Below are 24623 nucleotides of genomic sequence, written 5' to 3' on the forward strand. Positions count from 1 at the left end.
CGGGAGAGCATTGTCTTCACCACTTTTATTATACTGATACGAAATAATAATTTCAATTTTTTCATTTTAATTTTAGTTATTTCAGGACAGTGGGTTGGCGTTGAACAGAGTGTCTATAAAATTATGTGGGGGGTCACAACCCCGCCGCTTGTTCGAAATGCGTTGAGCCGAAGTTTAAAAATATTGTCATACATCTTGTGTGTAGTACTTCCATTGAAAATTAAACTAATTACATCGAAACAATTATGATTTGGGCACTTCACTCGATGTAGGAATATTCTAGAGGTTTAAAGGGTCTTAATTTCGAGTGGTATTATACACACTTGAGATTCAAGCCAGGAACAGCTGATTAAAAATTAGTCAACTTTAGGTCCTCTGGCAGGAATCGAACCTACGCTTTTGCGATGCTGGCAAGAGCATTGCACCGGCATCGCAAAAGCGTAGGTTCGATTCCTGCCAGAGGACCTATAGTTGACTTAATTACATCGAAACAATTATATCATACAGTTGTTCAATAATTTCAATAATAATTTCATTTTACATTTTCCTGAACGCCTTTCGAATGACTGGCCACTTAATTTGAGTAAATACATAAAAATTGTAAAAATTGTGCCAAATGTATGTGAGAATTTTGTGGAAACTCTGGTACACCGCCACCTCGTACCCAGAGTCTAGGTCACACAAGCTTTGTAAGTGGGGTGGACATATATTCATATTTTCGTGTTTTACAATATTCATTTCTTTTCAATGTCCACCCCACTTACCGCTGCTGGCGACGCCGCTACATGGTCTAGGTACGAGGTTGGGTAGACCGTACGCCGTGAAGCAAAAATGTTTTCCAAAAAAGTAAGGACAGGATCAACACAAAGTGTGTTTACAAGGACCGCCGAAGTGTTTCAAAGGAAAGGAGGAGGCGGCAAAAAATGAACCAGATATGTTGTGTTCAGTTGGGTCGACAGTGAAGCAGAGATCGATAGTCAAGCCTGCTGATATGACCAAGTATGATATAACATACTGACAATTTTAAAGAAACTTTGCATTGAATAAACACAACTACATATAGCTGGTATAATCTAAAACTACAAGATATTCTCTATTCTAGTAAATAGATGCACATAAACTGTTTTGGAATGCAAATGCGTAAAATATTAGCGTTCAATCCCACGAATTTTATGCAAACACAATATTATACAGCAACTGTTCCAGATGTACAAATCTATGGGAAAGAAATCCGTTTGCCTCTCTAGTTGATTTCATTTGCTGAGGAAAATGCCAGTTTGATGGTGAAGATAGTTCGCGCCTCTACATTAGAAAAAAGAGAAAATCCAATGACACGTGATACTGCATTTTATTTCCTCTTCACACCCTTTTCTTTTCTTGATCTTTCGTAAGAACCCCTAATCACGACTAGTCAAATTCTTACAATAGATTATTTCAATAGTTTTATTTGTTAATAATTTTAAGATAACGAATATCCTCAATCAGTATACCTTCATTCCGTACAACAGCATGATTTATCAACATCAATGAACTAAGCGCAGTGCTTACATCATCCCATTCCATTAAGCCTGTTGCACTCTTCGTGGCTAAATGGCGAAATAATGTACGAGAGAGTGTTGAATATATACTGGTATAAGGCACGGGTTTCAAACTGATTATATCACTGGATATTATAATTTGCGATGCCTAAAGGGCTTCTAAATGTTTCTAACAGTTGATATGGAGAAGGTTAAATATTTCTAAAATCTTAATTTGTCTTTAATTGGTTGGTTTCACTAGGCATTTTAATGCTTCCGTTTCAATCGTGTGTGTCGTAGACATGTCAAGGTGGACAATGTGATAGCTTAATCATTCAATGTGTGTGCAGTGAACAATGACCGATTTGAATATATAAATAAAGATAAATCTCATCAGTGAAAATGAGCAGACTTGATCACAACTAAATGGTGACAAGGCATAATCTATTATGTTAGTGGATTATGTCAATTCAAAACGCAACGAAAACAAATTCGAAACGCAGCGTAAATTATTTTGGGCATTTGGGTGGAACTAACGAGCTTGAAACAATGCGACACACTTACGCTTTGTTGCGATTACAGGGTGTCTCAAAAAAACCGAAAACTATTGAAATCACTCATTGTTAAAATTTTAATGCCGTGTTCACGAATTTCAGCCCGTGGGGATTTAATGCAACTTATAAAATGCTACATGCTTTGTGTTGCTAGAGAAAGGGAAATATGTCGAAGGTCATGGTCCTTGAGATGCACATTTAAATATTGTTATCATATTTTGTAAATTGTAAATATTGTTAAAAAATATCATTTTTGCGTACAAGCAAATTTTACTGCATCATATGCATGCATAAACATGCGTATGGCAAACATTTATACACCTGTGGATCCCAACAGAGTGCTTAGGCATTCAAACTCTAACAATTGTATTGTTATGGGAGATTTCAATAGTTTTCGTTTTTTTGAGACACCCTGTAGAAAACAATTACTATTATTAAGCCTGGTTTTCATTAATCGTCGTCGTAATTAATCGGCGATGTTTTACGATCGATTCTCGGTGACCAACGATAGATGATTTTTTTCGATAGATGATTTTTTTCGATTGACACAGGAAAACCTGGCCTAATTGCGCCTGAAATTCATGTGATGGATGCGCAGTGCTGCATGCTTTGTTAATTGGGAATGGAGACGCTGTATTTAGGGTGAATTATTTGTATTTCTGTGCTGCATGTAGTTGAAACATCTCCCCATGCATGCACTCAAATCACAGATTAGAATGATTTATGACTCCTGGTCCTCATATGTCACCGACAATCGGCGATGTACAGGGTGTCTCAAAAAAAACGCAACACTTAATATTCTAAAATTCATATTGTTCATAAGCTCAATAGATTTTATGCCCCTGGGATTTTAAAATAGCTTCTAACCGTACAGTTCAACTGCTAATAGTCAAATCAGCTAAACTAATAATGGTGCAGCTCACAACCGAACAACGAGTTTTTATTGTCGTGCATGATAACTTGAATGCTAACTGTCGACCTTGTAAAATAAATTGTAAATAAAATTTTACTCGTTAAATACTTTCAATTCAGCTCGTTGGTTTACGCACCCGACTTTGTTTACCGACGATTGTGCCGCTAGAATATGATTACAAGCTTTCTCGCATTCCAGGGGCCAAACGTCTTTTGTGTTGTAGAACAAAGAGGATATTCATGAATATTAAGTGGTTGCGTTTTTTTTGATACACCCTGTATTGTATGTGCCCGGTGACGATAATAACATTTATTTCACCGACCATCGGTGACATATAAGAACTAGGCTTAAAGCCTAGTCCCTAGTCCCCATATGTCATCGACAGTCAGCGATGTATTGTTTTGTGGCCGATGACGACGAAAATTTTGTTCAAAATAACAAAGCACTTCATTATTGCGTCGCACACTGCGCGAACGCAGTCTAAAATTGCCGTCGGTGTTTTGTTTTTTTTCTTTTTTTTTCGTGTTTTTTACGTTCGCCGGGATTCGAACTCGGGTCGTGCGAACCAAAAGCAGGAAACTGCATGCACGATCACGCCATATAAAATAACACGTACACGAGTCGCTGTGCATGGCCGATAGCGCAGGAAATCCGTTTGACTTACCATTTGGGAAAATCTTGATTTTTGACGGCGCCGTCACATCATTGTCTGTGAAAATCTGCAACGGAGAAAGAAGCTGTAAATTGCGCTTTAATAATAATACATAATACTAATTTACTGTTGCGAGTATTTTCAGAAATCCAAAAGATGATATACAAGTCCGAAAAGCAGAAGTAATGAACATCACCAACATACAAGAAACGCTAAGGTGGCTCTCCGTATATACATGAACAGTTTCTTGAAATAATTAAATGCACATTTTAGCCTCGCACCCAGGCGCTTTAATAGTAATATATATATATATAACATTGCATCAAGGTATTGTATAGAGTTCAGCTGAAAAAAGCAAGCGCGCAAGGGTGTTTGGAGTGGTTTGTTTTAGCGAGGAAGCGCCTGGCAGAAAATGACCGATTTCTGGCAAATCGTGACCGATTTCTGGAAACGGTTGTATTTTGCAGTTTTTATTTTCATTATTTATAATTTTTTTTCTGGAAACGCTTGTATTTTGCAGTTTTTATTTTCATTATTTATAATTTTTTTACTGGATCGACTGTCAACAGGCTAGCCAAGTATTATGAACGTTTCCTTTGGCGAAGAATCATCTGAAGGTACTTTTATTTCAATATATTTTCCGTCGGAGTGACTATATCGTAGAGTACTCGAATAATCGCCGGCCGTATTTACATATTTACTATTGGGAAAAGCGAGCGCATTTCAACATATTAAGAGGTTTCTGTCCATGACATAAAAGATAAACTTATATTCCTTTGTTTACAGGTTTAATAATTCAAGGATGTATTCAACGCGATATGGCAACAACTTGAGTTTAAAAGTAAATTGATTCCATACGTGATACTTATCGGATATAATTTGTAACATGAAATGTTCAATATTAATCAACCTATAACATTTTTAAAAACCGGTGTATCTGTAAAAACCTGGATCTAATTCAAGTAATTATAGTATATAATTATATTGTATTGTATTATATTGTTTATTCATTTGATTGTTTCCATGTTGAATTCATTTTCTGCCAGGCGCTAAATTTGGCAAAATCACCCCAAGCACCCCCGCGTTTTTTTTAGCTGACCTCTATTTAATAACTGAATGCAACATTATTTTTTACTATTAAAGCGCCTGGGTACGAGGCTGATGTTTTGCCAGAAGTTCAAAATTGCATATATCTAACAAGCAACATATTTAAACGGCTAAAACCTTTTTAGAACTGTCTGGCTAATGTTCTATGGCAACAGAGGCGTTTCAAAATGGCCGCCAAACAAGGTTTAATCGTGTTTATATCGCAAATCATTTTTAAAACGTCTCTTTTGCCATGGTAACGTATGCCTGTCACAAGTTCCTATAAAAGTCATTTTATTTTTTAGTCTTCTAGCCAAACATTTAGTTAATATCCCTGTTTAAAATGATTGTGCATTTAACTATTTCAAGAAGCTGTAGGGAGCCACCTTAAACTTATAATAATAGAAAAACAACAAATCTACTTAATTAAAACAACAAATCTACTTAATTTGTTGTTCGAAATTGATAAAAAAAAAGCATCAATGAGCCTATTCATCATGAAAATTCACAATTTTTATATTGCTATAGTTTGCATTTATCTTATAAAGTGTCTACGCCAACGTTCTCCATTGTGTTTTTAAAACATTATCTGATTGACCTAATATCATTTCTTATAGCTACAGACCAAAAGTAAATTATAAAATAATTTATATATTGCGATGGCAGTGTTTACGCAAACAATTCGCACTTATGTAAGTCCATACCTCGAGAAGGGATCCCTCGGTGCTATCAGGGGGAGCGTTGTAGAAATGAAGAACTCTTGTTGGGGTAAAAACTCCTGTCGCTAATTAAGGAAACATCGTTGCAACAAACATAAATCCGCCTTTGACCCGGTGCATGGCTGACGACAAAAAACGTAATCCAGAGTGCCCAAAGCCTGCCGCGGACGCAGAACTCACATAAATCATAAATGCAAAAAGTTATTTGCATTAAAAAAAAACAAAAGGATACTGTTCTTACTGATTGCTTCGGCTGTTGTGAATCTATGTAGAAAAAACGCAATGGGCATGTATGTCGGAAGAAATTATAATCATGGCCAACCACGCATCTTTCAATCTCTAGTGTAGTGGAGCCTTTACTTTCATTTTGAATTTATTCATAATTTAATAGTATTTCTTTATTTGCCGAAGGCGATTGACGAAATTGCTGGATTATAACCGAGAGTAAGTCGAAATGCATAAATATTTCAATAAATGATTAATTGAGAAAACTAATCTGTTGTAGAGAACACATTTTTTCCAAACAAAAAGATGTTGTATGGAAGTTTAAGACGCTGCTTGGTGTGAAATAAAGTTTGGCAGAATTCTGTAAGGTAGTTTTTTAACTCGAATTATTTTTAGCCAAATTTTCATGCCTCTAGGGAAATTATGGCGACGTACACTTTACCAGAATGAAAGCAATCGGAAATTGACGTCATTTGAAGATCATGAAAACAAAAGGTTATTTCCTTGTTGCACCTGTTCAAGCAAATTCATGATCATTTGGCGTTTTTCTGTGCATGCATTCCGGAGAATGCACATCCGCCATTACAAGTGCCTATATGTATGACGACCAGAAATGATACCTGTGTAGTTTTGAGTCGTAGAAATCTTTAAAACTGGTCTCCACACTTGGGTTATAATTTGCTGGACAAGTCAAGCTTGTTTGTTTTGAAAAACTTGAAAAAAACGGAAGGGTTTAAAATTAGCTTTGTATCACGGTATTATCCTAACTGAAATAAAAATACAACCACTAGTGTTTGTAACTGCAAGTGCATCTTATTTAAATCTTATTTATTACAAATTTATTTCACAAGTTGTTTGCGCGCTCGTGATTGTATATTCAATACAACACGGCCGCTTGTGTTATAAACATTACATATTGAATGCTAAATTAGTTTTCCAAAAATAAGCAACCAGTTTTGTCAACTTGGTCAAACCGGTCATTGACAATATATTGTTAAAAAAATAAACACATGATCTTCACGTAAATTTTTAACTGTATGGATAAACTCCAGGCCCGTTTCGATTAACTTTTCCTTTTCCTATAATGTTTATGAGCTAAACACTTTGTTTAAGTAATTTGCATTTGATTTGGCACATGGAAAGTTCGACGTCTGAAACGAGGCCCAGTTCCGCCGCACACGAGAGCTATTACGGAGTTTACGATCTACGACGCGGTTAGCTCAACGTCGCTAGTCAATTATTTTGCTAGAAATAAACTGCGGGAAATTAATTATGCTGCCAGGACTTTGACATAATCATACAAACGTTTCGACTGTGCTAAGAACCTCTGATGTCTAGCTGATATTGCAGTTTCATATTAGATATCAAACAGTATCACGATGCCGCTGCTTTCATGTCATCGAGTACATAATCGAGGGCCGTGAAAATGGCTCAAAGGGTCGTAAGAATGACAACGCTGTCGCGGGAACACAAATGATGCATACCTATTGTTTAAGGCGCGGTCATACGGTGCGATTTTTCTTGCAACTTTCAATTCAGTTCTACTTTTAAGAGGTGTAAATTAGTGCAGAGTCTTCAAAATGTAAGTATAAGAAACGCCCATCGAGTGAAATCACAGTTATTAGAATATACATGGTTTTGAGACTAGATGGAAGTACAATACAACTCATTATCTATGTTATTGTCCAGGTTTATGCAAAAAATGGTTCCTTATCCGTCACATGCCTATTGTATTTTTGCCCAACTAACCAATAGCAATGGCTTGGCTTAGCTCCTCAAACACCACCAGAATTTTTCCAACTCCCCAACCTTCAAATTCGACATTTTGTGATAAAAATACAAATTTTTGTCGATTAGAATTGGGATCTAATTTTGCTTGTAAAATCTGACTAGGTTTTATTTAAAAACACATTTTGAAGGAATCGAGAAGCAAAGTTACACTTACACACAGAATATAAATAGGCGGTTGCGCACTTGCAGTATATCTATCTAAATATCTATCTAAATATCGATCAGTATCGGTTTTTCTTAAACATCGGCTTATCGATATTTCGATATTATTTTAGCAAAAAAATATCAAAAGAAATAGTTTGGAATAGTTAGGTATTATACAAAATTACTCCATGTGCATGATTAATATGCAACACACTGATGATTTACCTGAATTTCAGTTCGCTATCAAGCACTTTACAACCAGTTAAATTTTCGATGATGTTGTTACACGATGAATGGTCACCCATTTCCACCATGGCACAACCTGGTTTACTTGACATCAACTTTACCTATACGAAGGTAAAACAAAGAACCAATGCACCTTATTGGGTGGTCCATTTTCCTCAGATTTTGGATTAGCCACAGGATTTCACTAATGTGACTTCTCTATCTAAAAAAGTTATTCTTTCCTGGCTTCTTTTCACAATAACTGGGGCCGGTTGTTCAAAGCCAGGTTAGCGCTAACTCTGGGTTAAATTTTACTTCGCTGTTTTGGTTTATATGCTTCTACACCGCTGTTTGTTTCAAGACTTTACAAAATAAGACTTCTATTAGTCCTCAAAATATTTGTGAAAAAACATGTTCAACTTCATAAACGAGTAATTAAAAAAGATAGACGTGCAAACTGGAGTTAACCCTGGGTTAAGCTAACCGGCTTTTGAACAACCGGCCCCTGAAATATTTATCAAGTTGCACCGTTCCAACTAGACTTTGATACCCTGCCTATTCTACGATGAACACATGCATGTAAAGTTTTGTTAACTGACCAAAAATTAGGTAATTATTCCAACTCCGCAATATTAATACGTTATATATATTACAACATTATCAAACTTATTCATGCGATCGCTTATTTCGATATCAGCGATTAACAGAGAGCATACTCCATTCCTACCTTCATTACATTACCAAAAGGACACAACAAATTGAAGATTCCTTCACACGATAACTTGTCAGGATCGAAGCCATACGCCATAAGGACGGTAGGCCCGGGCCCTGAACCCATCGGACCGCGTGGTCCATGCATGAAATCTGATCTTTGGCCAAAACCTGGACGAGGACTTGAGATCATTCCAGGACCTCGAGGACCAGGATTCATACCTGGTGGGTTGTAAGAGGGACGGCTAAGAAGGCCGCGTCCACGGCCTGTTGGGCCTCGCATTTGGTCTAAAAAAATTAATTAAAATAATTAAAATAAAATCATTCGACAACCTCTAAGCTAAACTTTCAAAAGGGTTTCGCATCTCCTGCATAAGTGTCTCGTGGCAGTTTGTAGCTGGCCATATCGAAACGAAAGGTTATAGTTGTGTGAAAAATGTGGCATGACGCTTGCTGCTGCTGTCCTCAAAATATGAGGAATATATCCCCTTGTAACGCATTTCCGCCACTGATTTGCTTTGATATCTTTGCATAGAAGTTTCTCGTGTTGTGCGAAATTGAACGTGCAATGTCTGTAATATATGTGATGCTTCTTTGGACTTTCCAGAGAGGGACCGGGTGTAAGCCCGCCTTTAATTTAAACATTAACATCATGAACGTATAGCCGAATTGGCCATCAGTTTGCAAGAGCCACATTGGCCACTCTGCAACGTGATAGCTGTTTGATACCTTATATGGAACTGCAATATCAGCTAGACATCGGAGTTCCAAGCACAATATCAACGTTTGTATGATTATTCCAAAGTCCTGGCAGCATAATTAACTTCCCGTAGCTTATTTCAAGAAAAATATTTGACTAGCGACGTCGAACTGACCGTGTTGTAGATTATAAACTCCCTATTGACATCCAGTTGGTCAGATCAATCATGGTCAGATCTACAGGGTGTATAAAAAAAACTGCAAATACCATAATTTGTATGCACGAGATTATACATTAGAATTTCAATGACTGTGCAACTAATTACGCTTTTGGGATTTGAAAATACGTTTCCCAGGGTTATCAAAACCAGCACACACCAAGTGAATTAGAGAACTTTCACCGTAGGACGAGAACGAACGAATATGCAGGAATTTTAATTACTGGTGCATAGAATTTTATGCTCGTTATGCACATATGAACGAGATAAGACAAATACGAACGAGAATACCGACAACAGAAGACAATAGAATGGACCATTGCATGTGTACCGAATAAATCTGAGTAATATGCAATATGCATTGTTTAACTTTGAATGCCTTTGGCATATTAAATTACTATCTTCATAGTTCTTCTTGTTGTCAAACCACGTACACGCTATTTTTGACGTTACCACGTATCTATGGTTAACCCTACTAACTATACAGAAGCTTATTTACAACTGGCCCTATAGAAGTATTTATCGCTGTATAACACATTAACACTATTTATAATTGAATGCCAGGCCTATGTATACTGATGTCCATGCTTTAACAGCTGTGCTTATTTTCATTTGATCACATAACAAAAGCCAACCTCTGGGGAATGAGGATTTCACAATTCTTTCGTCCCGTTAATGATATTAATGATATTAATGAAGCTATTCGTTCGTTCTCGTGCTACGGTGAAAGTTATCTAATATAAACTTATGAGTTCGATTACGAATGGCTCAGTTAAGAACAGAACTAAGATCCCAGAAGCGTAAATAGTTGCACAGTCATTGAAATTCTAAAGTGCATACAAATTATGGTATTTGCAGTTTTTTTGATACACCCTGTATAGGCCTAGGCATACGTCACATATTGGTCGCGTCGAATGCAATTTAAACAATAGATAATGAGTTACAATATTTAGGCTCAATCTCATTTTCTCTTCTTTGAATAGACCCTTTGCATGTTAGACTACTTTTTGATCTGTGCAAAATAATCCAATCAAATCACCACAGCTGAAAAGAGCGTACCAAAATTAGTAAAAATGCAAAGTTTGGTTGCGAAATGTCGTAAAATACGGAAAATATAGCCTTGCAAAGTTTGCAAATTTCTATACTTTAGTTTAACGCACGCAAAATGTTACCACATTCGGGCCCAAAATGGTAACTTTTTGCGTGCGTTAAACTAAAGTATACAAATTTGCAAACTTTGCAAGGCTATATTTTCCGTATTTTACGACATTTTGCAACCAAACTTTGCATTTTTACTAATTTTGGTACGCTCTTTTCAGCTATGGTGATTTGATTGGATCATTTTGCACAGATCAAAAAGTAGTCTAACATGCAAAGAGTCAATTGCATTAAGGCGGATTTCCACTTACAGGGAAATCGTTCGCTAGCGAAATATTTACATATTTTCTTTTGAATTTTAACAGCATGAATAAATTAGGGCGACTCCACTGTTCTCAATTCAAAAGAAAATATGCAAATATTTCGCTAGCGAAAGATTTCGCTGTAAGTGGAAATCCGCTTTTAGACGCGATCAAAATGCGACGTATGAACTACGTCTTAGCTTCAGGTAGGCTGTGGCTGTTTACCTTAAGATAACCCTTCCAACAAATCTAGTTAACTGATCTGACATTGTATAGTGGCTGTATACACGTGTATTTGACGTGCTAGCGATTATTTTGGGTCTATACAACGCAAGCGCTACTTTAATTCTTTTATTACTCCGGCGTCAGCGACGGAGTTGAAAATTCGTCTTGTTAGTTTGTAGTTTGGTTATGTTTATAGGGTAATGCATAGTGTGATGAGCATTGCTATGCGACCTGTGATGGTATATTATGGTTTCCATGAGATCATCGTGCATAATACAGACAAGTAGCTATAAACCGTCAAGTGCGGACTGTGGACCAGTCCAGTGGATATAACGAATGTTTGCGGTAATAATGAGAGCTACAAAAATTTTTGGGTCGTGATCACAAAATGATTCATATAAGAGTGATCGGAATCATACCACGTCCTTTACATTCGGACACGCGTGTTGCACTGTATAAGCACTTTTTGACATCTGTGTTCTCTTACGTTTCAAACAGAATTATCGCCACAGCGATACGTAATTTTATGCCAATGACGTTTCAAGTTTAATAAGATGTTGCATTTGTACTTTGTTGCATGGAATAGTGTTGCTTTCTAGGTTGTGAACAGAACTACTGCCATTTTGGTTGATCAGAATATTACGTGTGCATTGAGGTGCTGCATTTTACACCAGTGCGTTCCTTTATGTATAGCTTGTGACTTGGATTATTGCCAATGATGTTCTCCAGAATGGTAGGTACTTTTTGAACATGTGTAATATGCTGTTGCACTGTATTTTAATGCATCGGTGTTCTTCTAAAGGTTATCAATGGAATTGTGTTACCAATTACCAATAACATTGATCAGAATGACACGTTTGTAACTTGTGTGATAAGCATATAGTTTGTTGCATCGGTGTTCCTCTATAACTTGTAAGGGGAATTATTGCCAACTGTAATGATCAGAATGCTTTCTTCTTTTCTTTTATTAACATATATAATAGATGGCTGTTACGCGGTATTTTGTTGCATCTTTTCCTGTCAAAACTTGGGAATAGAGCTATTTTCAACGTTGATATAAGAAAAAAAGTTTGCGAAATGTAAGCAAAGATGTATACATATCAAAGTGACATGCTTTGTATGCACCGATGCGTGCTCAATCCACCGGTAAAATTCACTGTGAGAATTTTGATAAATAATGATTTGCACGTGTCAGGATCTTAAACGCAGGTGGCTTGTGCGGAGAAATTGAATAATGCAATCTTCATGCGCAGAATCTCCAAATGTGTATGTCGACGGAAGCGACGTGGAACAGGCATGTTGTGCTTATTCTTTTTTGTGTTTGAGCTTGTGAAGTGTTCTGGCATTGTAGTCTGCAATAATAATCCTTGATTGAACCATGATCCTTGAAATGCACTGCTGTTCTGTGTGTATGAGGATTAGCCATGTTCAATGTCTTGTTCTTGCAGCTACGAACAGTTTACAAACTTACAGATACCTTGGAGAACGAAAACGTTCCATTTCCATAGTTTGCCAATGGACAGAAACTCCACACAACACCTCAGTACAATGCTAAAAGTTGGCAAACGTTCGCACTAGACTAAAACGTATCGGTGAGCCCATACTTCACAAGAAACCTACAATCAAGCCCCATCTAAAGATTAAAAATTGTTAGCATAAAAATGATTTTCTAAAACGAAAGGTTCATAAAAACGAATGGGTATAAAAACGTGCAGAATTGTATATAGTGCATGCATATAAAACGTATGAAATATTTGTCAACGATAGGACTACGCGCGCCAATTATATAGGGTCGTCTTTGTGTTCCCTTTCTTTAGTAATTAAAGGGACTGAGTATAATAATTGATAAAATAAATAATAAATATATAAATCTATATATGAAATCCAAATTGAACATATAGAAAGTTGGAAACGAAGTCCAGCCGGAAACGTCGATATATAGAATGTGATTGGCAACTTTATATGGAACTTGAAAACCGTTGAGATGCGTTGAGACGTGCATGCAAGGCCCGAACTCCGAGTGGCGTCAGCAAATCGACAACAAAACAAGTTTTAGTTGACATCATATATATGCGAACGTGATATAAAAAAGGTTGATTAGTTATTCAATTAATTTGATACGCTGATATAGATATTTTAACATACCCATTGCTGGCCGTGTGTAATCCCATGTTTCATGATCATTCTTGAAAACATTCAATTTAGGTACCTAAAGAAACAAATTAATAGTAACCATGCATTCAAACAAAAGGAAATTAAGACGAAATAACAACAAACATCTTGACGGCACCGCGTGTAAATAAAGTGCGGTGAACTCTTGCATAAGCTCTGTGCAAACTAGTAAGCATCAAACATGCATGGTTGGCAACATTCCTTCCTAAATGACAACGTTTCGTCATATTCTTGTCCAAAAATTATGAACTGAATGTTTGTTAGTGTTTCAAACCTTTGCGATATACAGTGGCGGATCCAGAGTAAGCCAGAGGAAATTACTATACAGCTCTAACTTGGAATCATATATTGGTAGATTTTTATGTAAAACAATTCTTTAGAAATAAAAAAACATTATCGTATTTTTACTAAGGTGTTTTGAATATGAAATTTAGGGTGAGTAATATTTTTTACCTCTGCGGAATCAAGCAATCGCGCGACAAATAGAGTAACGTATGAAAGGATTATTAATTATAGTTTAATAGTATAGAGAACTGATTTTGTAACTGGTAGGTGAAATTACATGTCAGTCTATTTTTATTCATATAAGTCTATTTTTACAATTTAAAAATACTAATTTATCATTATAAAAAATTATCAAAAGTATAAAAAGTACAGGGATTATCAAAGTCCAAAACGATTATTTACAGTTCTCTTTAGAAATCATTTGAGGAGAAAATGATTTACTGAAGCGTTCAGTTCTACATAGAAAATTTTAATACTTACATCTTGGTCGCATATCATAGTCTGTTAGAGCTTTATAGTGCAAAAGGTCGCTCAATTTATCATTGTTCTCATTCTTTTGGAAGAATTGTTCACATAATATTTCTCTCCTTACTTTTAGTAAAGGAATACCAGTAAAATTACGGGCTTCTCTATAACTCATTGATGGCAACATGATTCGCAAAGCGCGCCGCTGAGTTTTTTCAACGTCTTCATTCAAATACTCCTGGATATTAAAGTGCCAAAACTTGACAAGCGTATTCAAGGACAGGGTCTTATAATAGTAGTGTACACTGTGATTAACGCGTTCGTATCTGCGTTTGATCGTTTCAGCACTCTCAACATATAGAACCTTTTTCCTTCTTTTTTAACAATATTGTTTACAAGTTCGTTCCAATTCATATCTCCTATATGCTGAACCAGGACCTGGGCTGATGATTCACGTTCAACAGCAACGCCATTTATAAGGGTGGAAATCCTGTTTATCTTTCGCAAAGTCTATAATAATTGTATTATGTCTATAATTGATCCAAAATTACCAATTTTGGGTTGCCATGGTTCAGGCAAAGAAAAACATTTTTGTTGCTTCAAAATTGCAGAAAATAATAGTAAAAACCTTTTTGAATGGGTTACCGTGTAGTCCGGCCTAGAGTTTCATTAATTCCTCGAAACTTATAACTCGACCTTTCCGGCGCTCGTAAAAATACGTACAAAACTCGTACCACACCATGCAGGCCAGGCCAGATTACACATTACTTACATTTGAATATTCAATTTTCAGAGTGTTAAATCCCTCATAAAGATCCCAACCATCCAGAGCATCTTTTGCTTGTTGTGCAGATGTTGGGTTATCAAATCTTAGTATAGATACTTAAGGATCAATAAAACTAATTTTACATGCTTTTTTCCCACTTCTATTTCTTGTTGCCAAAAGTATTTTGTGGTGGACCAAACTTTCTCCCGCTACGTTCACTATAAATCGTGTTAAAGCCTGGTTTTCATATAATTTTATTGTGATTCATAAGCGACGGGGCTATTCGGTGGTCATCGATGCAGAAAATGCTTTGCCTATCGAAAAAATTATCTATTTTACTAGTTATCATGCATGAACAAGCAATCGTAGAACATCGCTGATGAATTACGACATGAAAACCAGGCATAAACGTGTTAAGGTGTACCTTTATTCCTTTAAACGAAGAGCTACTCTTATTTATAGACTTGGCAAACTATCATTTTATGTACATCTATAAACAATGTAATCCAACTTCAATAGACCGTCCTTCCTAATATATACGTAGCATTCCACGATTTCATCGTTGCAAGCAACACGCGAGTACTCATTTGAATTTATTTGGATGTCAAATCATTCTTAATTTAGCAAGAACCATCCAATACATATAAAATGAAAATTGGTTGCCAACATTATATTAGGCTTCTTTAAGTAAATATAAAACGAAGCAAAATGTATTTGGCTCCGTGTGTGTGAACCACTAAGTCTAAGAAGCCCCGTCAATCGTGATGTCACGAGGTCCTCAAAAATGATATCCTACAAACAGTAAACATTTGCTCTTTCTTGCTGTGTTAGAAGCAAATACAGCACGCTATGCTTCACAGCTTGCCGAAGTTTGGCTAGCTAACTTAACTTGCGATATTAACATCTTCACTTTGTTTGAAATTTACATCGACAATACCGTATGTTTTCAGTAAATACCAATAGTTCCGAAGTTATTTTTGATATTTTTTAAAATACACTGATCACCCTAAGCACTTCAAAGGATACTCAACCATAGCCTGTAACTGACCATATTTTTGAAATATTACAATCCTTTGAATGAAACCGTATCCCTGAAACACTTCATGTAAGTTGCTCTAAAGAAAAAAGTGTTATTCAGCTTGTTATTAAATCTTGCTGTTATGGATGCAAGGTCGTTTTGCAAACCACTAAAGGGAGGAAAACAAAGGCATTGACGCTAGTGCCTTCAGCCTTTGGCTAAACCCACAAATTCCAAATGACTTACATTTTGTGCATTATTCTTGCAATGATCTCCAGGGGCAAACTAGCGAGATAGTTCGGGTGGGGGGTGGGGTGGGGGGTTGAATATTCATATATTCCGTTCGCAGAAATTTTTTTTGGGATCACTTTCGTTGGGAGCTTTGTAACCGCGCCTGTTGTTATGCAATAACAATATTAAGATGAACTTAACCCGAACAACCGTCATTGCGCATTCATTCACCCCCCCCTAGCTACGGCCCTGTACACAACATTTCAAAGAGCGAACACAGAGGAACTTTGTTAGGTAAGATGTTTGAGAATCAAAAATGTCGTTTATATAATATATTTTTCCTATTATTTTCTATATTTATTCACATGGCATATGTGCCATTATGTGGACGTTTTGATCATGTTGACATCTAAATTTATAATTATAATTATACCAAGTGTCATAATTAAGAATAAAAAATGCATGAACTACAAAATCGAAGTAATAATAAGCACTAGATAAATAAATTTTGTAGCAAATGAATCGAAATGTTGACCAATATTGTAATTTTTGTACCAATGTTGAGCATTTAATGTACACAAGTATTATTATACACCCACTCCATCACTTTGACAAGTTTACAACATTTACACAAGCATACTTTAGAAAAATCTGGGCTGTAGAAAGTGTTTAACTTTTTACTTAACCCATATACTTTAACATATGGAACATATAACAATGCAATGAATCTGTTGGTCATTGAACAATTATTGCAGAATGCCTAACTGATGAATCATGTCAAAATAGGGCCAGCTGTATAAAAGACTAGTTAATTTTTACCTGTAGTTAAGGACAAAATTCATGATTTAAATAATTTTGCAGTTTATGATCACATATATTGAGTGCAGACAAGGATTTCTCCCATTAATTCTTTATTTTTTGTGTTATATCCCTCTTTTGACAATTTGACTGTTCTACTTATTCCCCTTCCCCTTTATAAGTCCTAAATTAAAATGCCTCAGTGAGATTTTAATTTTCTATTATTAACTCTTTAACATTAATTTGGATGCCAAAAAAGTGGGAGGGGGGGGGGGGCTAAAGCCTTAGTCCATGATACTACAACAATTATAGTAATCTTTATTGAGGAAACGTTGTTATCAACTCTCCTGACAAAGGTTCTTAGGTCCACCAGAGAGAAACATTTTCTAGTTCAGGCAGTTTCAGAAAAGAATTCGTAATTCTTTCAATTTTTTTATATCAAACTGTTGGAAAGTGGGGATTTTACCACAAATCATCAGTCTCATTTAACCCCCTCCCAAATTATTGCTGTAGTGCTTGCTATGCACCTGCCCTAAGTGTGGGGTGTCACACCCACCCCTCCACCCATATGTCTGTCCTATGCATACCACTTTGAAAATCTACTACATGGAGTTATAGAATTGTCATATATAAATATTTCAATGCAATACGGTAAATAATGGAAGGCACCAAAATTTATACTTTCCACAATATGAAGTCCAAACGACCCTCCCACAGGGAAATATATTATGTCGCTTTATGCGAAATTACATGGAAAATTACACACATGGGAAATTACACACATATTCAACAAGGGAAACCAATTTCACATATTCAACAAGGGAAACCAATTTCCATAAGGCATAACCACGATTAAATAAAACGTTTACCTTCTTTGTTCGCCGTGCATCTTTTCCTGTTGTGCAGAAGTTGACCTAGGCCTTCATTGCAACTCTTTGTTGAGAGAATAGACTGCAATACGCAGTTTACGAAGCATGTATTTCCTGAGTTTACGAAGCCTTTTAATGCGTAACCTGACATCATGATGAAGTTTGATTAAATTTGATTGGTAAATAGCTGAATTTGAATGAATACGTACAATTTCTCCGGTTGAAGATATAGTTTATATTATAAGTATACCACGCTCTATTATTATTTGGTGCGGGAAAATTTCAATATTTCCCGCTAAATGCTAATTAACCGTATTAATGACTTTTCAGGAACATTAATATGCAGTACTTAAATAACCCAAATTGACCCTTTATATCCAAACATGTATTTTGGATAAGGCGCGGTTACAAAGCTCCCAACGAAAGTGATCCCAAAAAAAATTTCTGCATTCCGTTCTGCCCAACGAATTTCTTTTGCCAGAAAACAAGTATGCATACAAAAGATATCCGTAGGGGGAAAATAAAATATATGAATATTCCACTCCCCCCCCAATTATCGCGCTAGTTTCGACCCTGATAACCAGCTGGGCTAGCTAGCTTATTAACGATCCATTTTCCCTGATCAGGTGAGTGATCTATTGTCTTATATTTTGCATGCTATATCAATACAAGATGCAAGCACAAACATGACAAAATATTTAAATATCTTACAGAAATGTATTTGCAATTGATCTTACTGCGGCAATAGTTAAAACATGGCAGTGGCGTAGGAAGGGGGGGGGCACTGGGGGCACGTGCCCCCCCCCCCCAAGATTTTTCAAGGAACCAAAAGTGCCCTTTTTTGAAGCGAAAAGAAACAAAAAAGTATCTATTATTTCCCAATAATCCTTAAATCCTTTGCGGCCACTTCAGAGGCCTATATCTCAAAATTTTCTCGGGGGAGCATGCCCCCGGACCCCCCTAGCAGTACGAAGCCCAAGAAATACGAAAAATGCTCTGCGGTCGGCGGTCCCTGAATCAAACCTTCCTTATATATATATTTTTATTAACCATTTTAACCACCATTTTTATTAACCAAAAGTGCCCCTAGAAGCTGGTGCCCCCCAACCTTTGGATGCTTCCTACGCCCTTGAAACATGGTGCCTACTACATTTTCTCTGATGCAGGGATGGATAGTAGTAAATAGGTCAAAAGGAAATAAGGTTTCGCCTGAAAACCAGGAAATCTACACAACAGATTTTATGAGCAAAATGGGAAAAAAGCAGGGTACTGGTTGGGACAGCTGAATCAAGCTTTACGAAAAATGGTTGAATTTCACATTTCTAGATTCAAAAGTGACTGAAATCATACTAACAGTTGTGACTCCATATTGAGCATTGAGAATAGTCAGAAGTAGAATATTGCCAGCAGAATTTAACATTTCATCATAATTTGGTTCATTCCCATGCCTAAATTATAAATATAGGTATTCAAGAAAAAACAGTAGACATCAAAACAAAGTTCATTATTATGCACTTAAGGAGAAAAAGGGGTTCTTCCAATATAACTATCAGCCAAGAAGCAGGACAACAACTTCATACCTGGTAATTTCCTGGCTCTTTGAGAAATTGAAAAAAGCAAACCTTCCACAAATACTCACTTTTTCTGTCTGTGCAAAACAATTTAAAAATTTTAAAAAAAGGAGCTTAGAAAATTAATAACGCTATAGGAACAAATAACAGAGTGTATAAAAACACAAAATGTGTAACCATGATTTCATCAATAAGGTTATTGAGACATGAGCTTTCAGTTTCCAGTAATCAGTCCTTAACTGGTAAGGAAAAATTAAATATAAATTTGATCTACAGACTTTGGTTAACAATTATAATAACAAAATTAAAATTAGAAAGACTGACATGAAATAGTTCGACCTGCATGATATCTGCCCAAAATGGGTGTGTGTATAATATACAGGTTTCCCTATTTAATGTCTTTTTAAATATAAAACTTTACGATAAAAACAAAGCTTAAGGGACATGATTTACAGTGGGGATCTTACTTCCATGTTAAAGCCAACTTTACCATTTATTTTCAAAAATATGGATTAAAAGTATAAAGAGTTTAAGAAAAAAGGCTTCTAGAAAAGAGCCATCTTTCATTAATGAAGCAACAAAAGCATTATTAAAATACCTGTGAATGTTCTACCAGATTTTTAGCACTTTCAATGTCATCAAATTCAACCAGTGCTTGCCTCTTTTTTTGAATCAGCTTTATACAACTAAAGTGATTTATATATATAGCAACAATTAAATGCAAGCAGAGTCCAACATTTTAGTAAACACAAAATGTTAGGAAGCAAAATATTATAAAATGTGGCAATTATAGCCTAATGAAGATAGCAAATTTTGTACACTTTTATAATACACAATGGAGTTTGATACCTTTTATTTAAAATAAGGCTGTCAATTGTCAAAAAAAAGTTCTTTTAACTTGTTTTGTAAATTTCGGGACATTTAGATGGGCTACAGATTTAGGTTTGACCTAACAGAGTAAGAACATGCAGTATGGAGAATTAATAGTATACATTTTTTTTTAAATTTTGTATCATATTTATAAAGTTCATAACATTTTTCAGAAATTTCTTAGACATATGGTCTCAAATCCACAATTTGTAATTCTTTTAAACACAGCAAGTTTGTTAACAATCCTTGTTAATTTTGTATCATATTTATAAAGTTCATTACATTTTTCAGAAATTTCTTAGAAATATGGTCTCAAATCCACAATTTGTAATTCTTTCAAATACAGCAAGTTTGTTAACAATCCTTGTTACAAAGATGCAATTAACAGGGGTTTCATTAGAAGCCAGCAACCGGCGATTTTCGCCGGCTACTTTCAATATCACCGCCGGCTACCTTGTATCGTGTATTAAAATTTTCAGTTTTAATAGAAAGTTTTAAATTGGTGTATTTAGATAGCAATTACAATATCAAATACGTGGTCAATTCAAAGTTGTGAAGATTATTTAGTGTTTTAAAATTGCCTTGTTATTCACGTAGGATGACAATTTTTTCACTTGTCCGCCATCTTGAAATAGTGAAAGTAAATATTAATTACAATGTTTATCTGAAAATTGCGGACAATGACCTCCTCTCCCCCCCCTAACAAATGGCGCTGCTAGCCCTGCCGCCTACTTTCCTAAATGCGCCTGCTACTTTCAAAAATAATGAAACCCCTGCAATTAAATATTTGAAGCAAGCAAAATTTATATCAGGGATAAAAATATTGATCAAGAATATAATCAACAATCTAGTGACAATTACCCTACTTTCAGGATCGGGCCATCTTCCTTTATTGATCAAAATTGATTGATATAGTGGTCTATTCGACTCTATTGTTCAAAACTCAGGAAAAGCTTGGCCTAACCTTTTTAACAGTATATTTCTCAAGTTCAACAAGTTCTTGAAAATATTTCCTGATTCAATAGAGATTTTGTTATCAAAAGTCTGAATAGACATCCACAAATACATAAACAAAAACAGCAGGTTGAAATTTAACCCTGGATAGAATAATCTTCTCAAATAGACAAACACATGTTTTATAAATATAGCGCTAATCAATCTTTGAACAATTGAACCGGTCTCTCTGGTCACCAACATACATGTAAATCGTACATAAACATGGTAGTAAGATAATTAGCAAGGGGTTACTCACGTTATTCTACCAAATTCTTTAAGAGATTGAACGATATCCATATCTCTTGCACCCTCGGCTACTCCGCGAACATGGACAACTTTCGATGGCGGCGAATAATGTGGATTCTCTGGATTTGTTACTGGCATTGAAGAACCATCCTCAAGTTTTATACGTTTTGACGATTGGCCATCCGTTTCGTTCGACATTCCGAAATTTTATTTTCTGCTTTGCCCAAAATTTTAAGTATCCTTCAATAGAACAAATCAGTGGAAAAATGCACCGAAGGTTTGTAGTATGGAGTGGTTTGGAATACTGTTTTTACAGCTGGAAGTCCAGTGTGGAAGTCTGGAACAATGTTTCCAATTGGTGTTTCCACTCAAGTCACTTGCATCGTGCTTCCACATGTAGGAAGAAATGGAAAAAAATATGAAATGGCCAATACGTATTTTTTTAACGCACACTGTGGTCCATCAGTAGCATAGGACGTGAACGTCAAAGAGGACGTGAAAATGGCGAATAATACAGCAATTTTCGTCCAAGAGCAAACCGCGAACATTTTTTTCGCGTGCAATCTTCATCTAACGCTTCCCCCCGGAAAATACGTACGACCAAATTTATTCACATTCATTGTCGGCACCGTTTTTATTTACGTTTTTAGAGTTTACGAAGTGTGGACGTTGAAACGTAAATTTATGTGTCATTGGCCATCAAAATCAAAGTCATGGGCGTACCAGGCAGGGGAGGGAGTTGTTGGGCAAAGATGGCCAGTCGGGCAATATTCGCATGACTAGGTTACCTGCAAGGTAGGGATTGCTACGAGCATTTTATAGGGTCCAAGTGAATTGTTATATGAAATGTTATTAAACTAGCAATAGAAGGTTTAAAACAGGTAAAGTGAACCTCTATTGAGCGTTAACTCGCTGGGGCTGTACATGAATTAATACCTGTTAGCGAGAACACTGCCAATGACGTTAATATGTAGGTCAATATATGCTATATCAAGTTCTAACTTCTATCACGAAATTGTTTTGAAATAGGCTGGTTTATATTATGATTTCGCGAGTAAATGTGCTATAAAGAAAAAAGATTTATAAATGTTCAATTGCCCAAAGGATTTATAGATTGCACTCGGCAAAAACGAATCGTCTGAAAATAGCCATTTTACAGTGTCGTCGGGAGTGTTTTTCCCGCTGTCGAAGGGTAAAGGAGAAAACGCTGTTTTGCGAGTTGCAGCTCGTTGAAGTCAAAGTCTTTAGAAGCAGCTAGTTTTAAAAATATTTTAACATACGAATCACAACAGGAGTATTAACAATATTAGGTAGAATTTTGCGCGCGTAGCGACATTTTCCGCGCAACAAAGTTGAAGTATTTTCCGCGCGGAAAATATTGTTTGGGCGCAAAATTCCGCCAAGCGAAAATACAGGCCCCGAGCAGTAGACCATGTTTAACAAAATAGAACATTTTTTGGTAACATGGATATTTGTTTTTAAAATATGCTATTTGTCTTTGTTGTAAGAGTCCATGTAAATGTTTGGCTTTGTCGCGTTCCCATGCCACCATTGACTCGTGGAGTCAATAATGACACGGAGTTCGCAAGTGTCAACCACACTCGTACTGTTCAATATCACAATATGAAGGTCACACTTCGATACATCAATATTTCTTTAATATGTTTGTACAAAATGCGGTGAAACTACATAAAAAATACATACACTACTAAATAACAGTATAGACACAATTTAAGCAAGGAAATAACAAGGTAGCTTACGTCTATTAGCCTCTGTAACTTTAAAATCCTCGTAAAGCGTATTTAATATCTAGGTTAACCCTAGTCCCCACTGCTTACTTACCAATTTGGAAGGTTAGGTGCAAGCTGTAGTCCGAGGTGGCCCGGGAACGAAGCAAGGTCGCAGGTGGCCTGGGAACTAGCACTGGTACTTGGATTAGGGAAAGATCCATGCCAATGGTATCTTGAACTGCCAACCACACTCGGATAGCTTGCACCCATCACACCAATGTAATTGGTGGTAACTAATGCTGCTTACCTTTCTTGAACAGGGTGGGACGGCGGGTTTTTAAACTTTTTGTTAAGCTTGTTACACTTTGCGTGCCGAGCAACTAATGACCGCAACGCGAGCGAGCACGCAATATAACACGTGGGCTGACGCAGCGCACCTCGACAGGAACACCTAACTTCCGGATCACGCGTGGTTTCCTCGCTATTAACTTTGGTTATTGAATAACCTCATTTAATATCTAGGTTAACCCTAGTCCCCACTGCTTACTTACCAATTTGGAAGGTTAGGTGCAAGCTGTAGTCCGAGGTGGCCCGGAAACGAAGCAAGGTCGCAGGTGGCCTGGGAACTAGCACTGGTACTTGGATTAGGGAAAGATGGAAAGATCCATGCCAATGGTATCTTGAACTGCCAACCAAGAGATGCTGCAAGCATCACCCATCCAAGTACCTCGCAAGCGAAGCGCGAGCTAGGGCGCCGGCCAGAGGATGGCCCAAATAGATTGACCAAGATAACGCGCTGTTGTTGGATACAAACGACAAACCGTACTAGCTGCGGAAACGCAAGATAGATTTGCTAAAATAATGCGCTGTCGGTGGATACAAACGACACACAGGACTATCTGCGGGAACGCACGATAGATTTGCTAAAATAATGCGCTGTCGTTGGATACAAACGACACCCCGTACTATCTGCGGAAACGCAAGATAGATTTGCGAGAATGACGCGCTGTCGTTGGATACAAACGACACACTGTGCTATCTGCGGAAACGCAAGATAGGTTTGCGAAAATGATGCGCTGTCGTTGGATACAAACGACAAACTGTGCTATCTGCGGAAACGCAAGATAGGTTTGCGAAAATGATGCGCTGTCGTTGGGTACAAACGACACACCGTACTATCTGCGGAAACGCACGATAGGTTTGCTAAAATAATGCGCTGTCGTTGGATACAAACGACAAACTGTGCTATCTGCGGAAACGCAAGATAGGTTTGCTAAAATAATGCGCTGTCGTTGGATACAAACGACAAACTGTGCTATCTGCGGAAACGCAAGATAGATTTGCTAAGATAATGCGCTATCGTTGGAAACGACTCACCGCAGGAACGACAAACGCAGACGCACACGATATAGGCTCAAAATGATGGTGTTGGCTGGCGAGACGACCGAGAAAATATACTAGCCGAATTTATATGGTGTGAGGCGCTGGCGGCCAAAGACAACGTCGGGCACGACAACGACCGACGCA

At 36.7% G+C, this 24623-nt stretch overlaps 1 protein-coding gene across 1 annotated transcript; it reads right to left on the bottom strand.

Annotated features, from left to right (window-relative positions):
• Positions 1 to 580: 580 nt before the first annotated feature.
• LOC114534166 (heterogeneous nuclear ribonucleoprotein L-like) lies at positions 581 to 21672 on the bottom strand. Its single transcript, XM_028555714.1, has 15 exons — positions 21377 to 21672; positions 19853 to 19940; positions 19264 to 19331; positions 19038 to 19131; positions 15794 to 15882; positions 14774 to 14870; positions 13225 to 13288; positions 8554 to 8825; positions 7827 to 7948; positions 6287 to 6379; positions 5674 to 5705; positions 5427 to 5500; positions 3649 to 3703; positions 1491 to 1586; positions 581 to 1302 (listed from the first exon to the last, which is right to left on the bottom strand). The coding sequence occupies exons 1-15, from the start codon at positions 21562 to 21564 to the stop codon at positions 1244 to 1246; spliced, it is 1491 nt and encodes a 496-aa protein (XP_028411515.1). The 5' UTR covers positions 21565 to 21672; the 3' UTR covers positions 581 to 1243.
• Positions 21673 to 24623: the final 2951 nt, after the last annotated feature.

The sequence above is a fragment of the Dendronephthya gigantea genome, unplaced genomic scaffold (genome assembly GCF_004324835.1).
Source record: "Dendronephthya gigantea isolate DGI-Jeju-01 unplaced genomic scaffold, DenGig_1.0 000098F, whole genome shotgun sequence".
Classification (NCBI taxonomy): Eukaryota; Metazoa; Cnidaria; class Anthozoa; order Malacalcyonacea; family Nephtheidae; genus Dendronephthya; species Dendronephthya gigantea.

What these genes read in the sequence shown, in the direction of transcription:
- LOC114534166 (XM_028555714.1), bottom strand. Translation starts at nt 21,564, where the DNA reads ATGTCGAACGAAACGGATGGCCAATCGTCAAAACGTATAAAACTTGAG. An exon ending in CTTTTGGTAATGTAATGAAG is followed by an intron (nt 7,949 to 8,553) that starts GTAGGAATGGAG and finishes ACCTTCGTATAG; the next exon opens with GTAAAGTTGATGTCAAGTAA. An exon ending in TACGACTCAAAACTACACAG is followed by an intron (nt 5,706 to 6,286) that starts GTATCATTTCTG and finishes TTTTCTACATAG; the next exon opens with ATTCACAACAGCCGAAGCAA.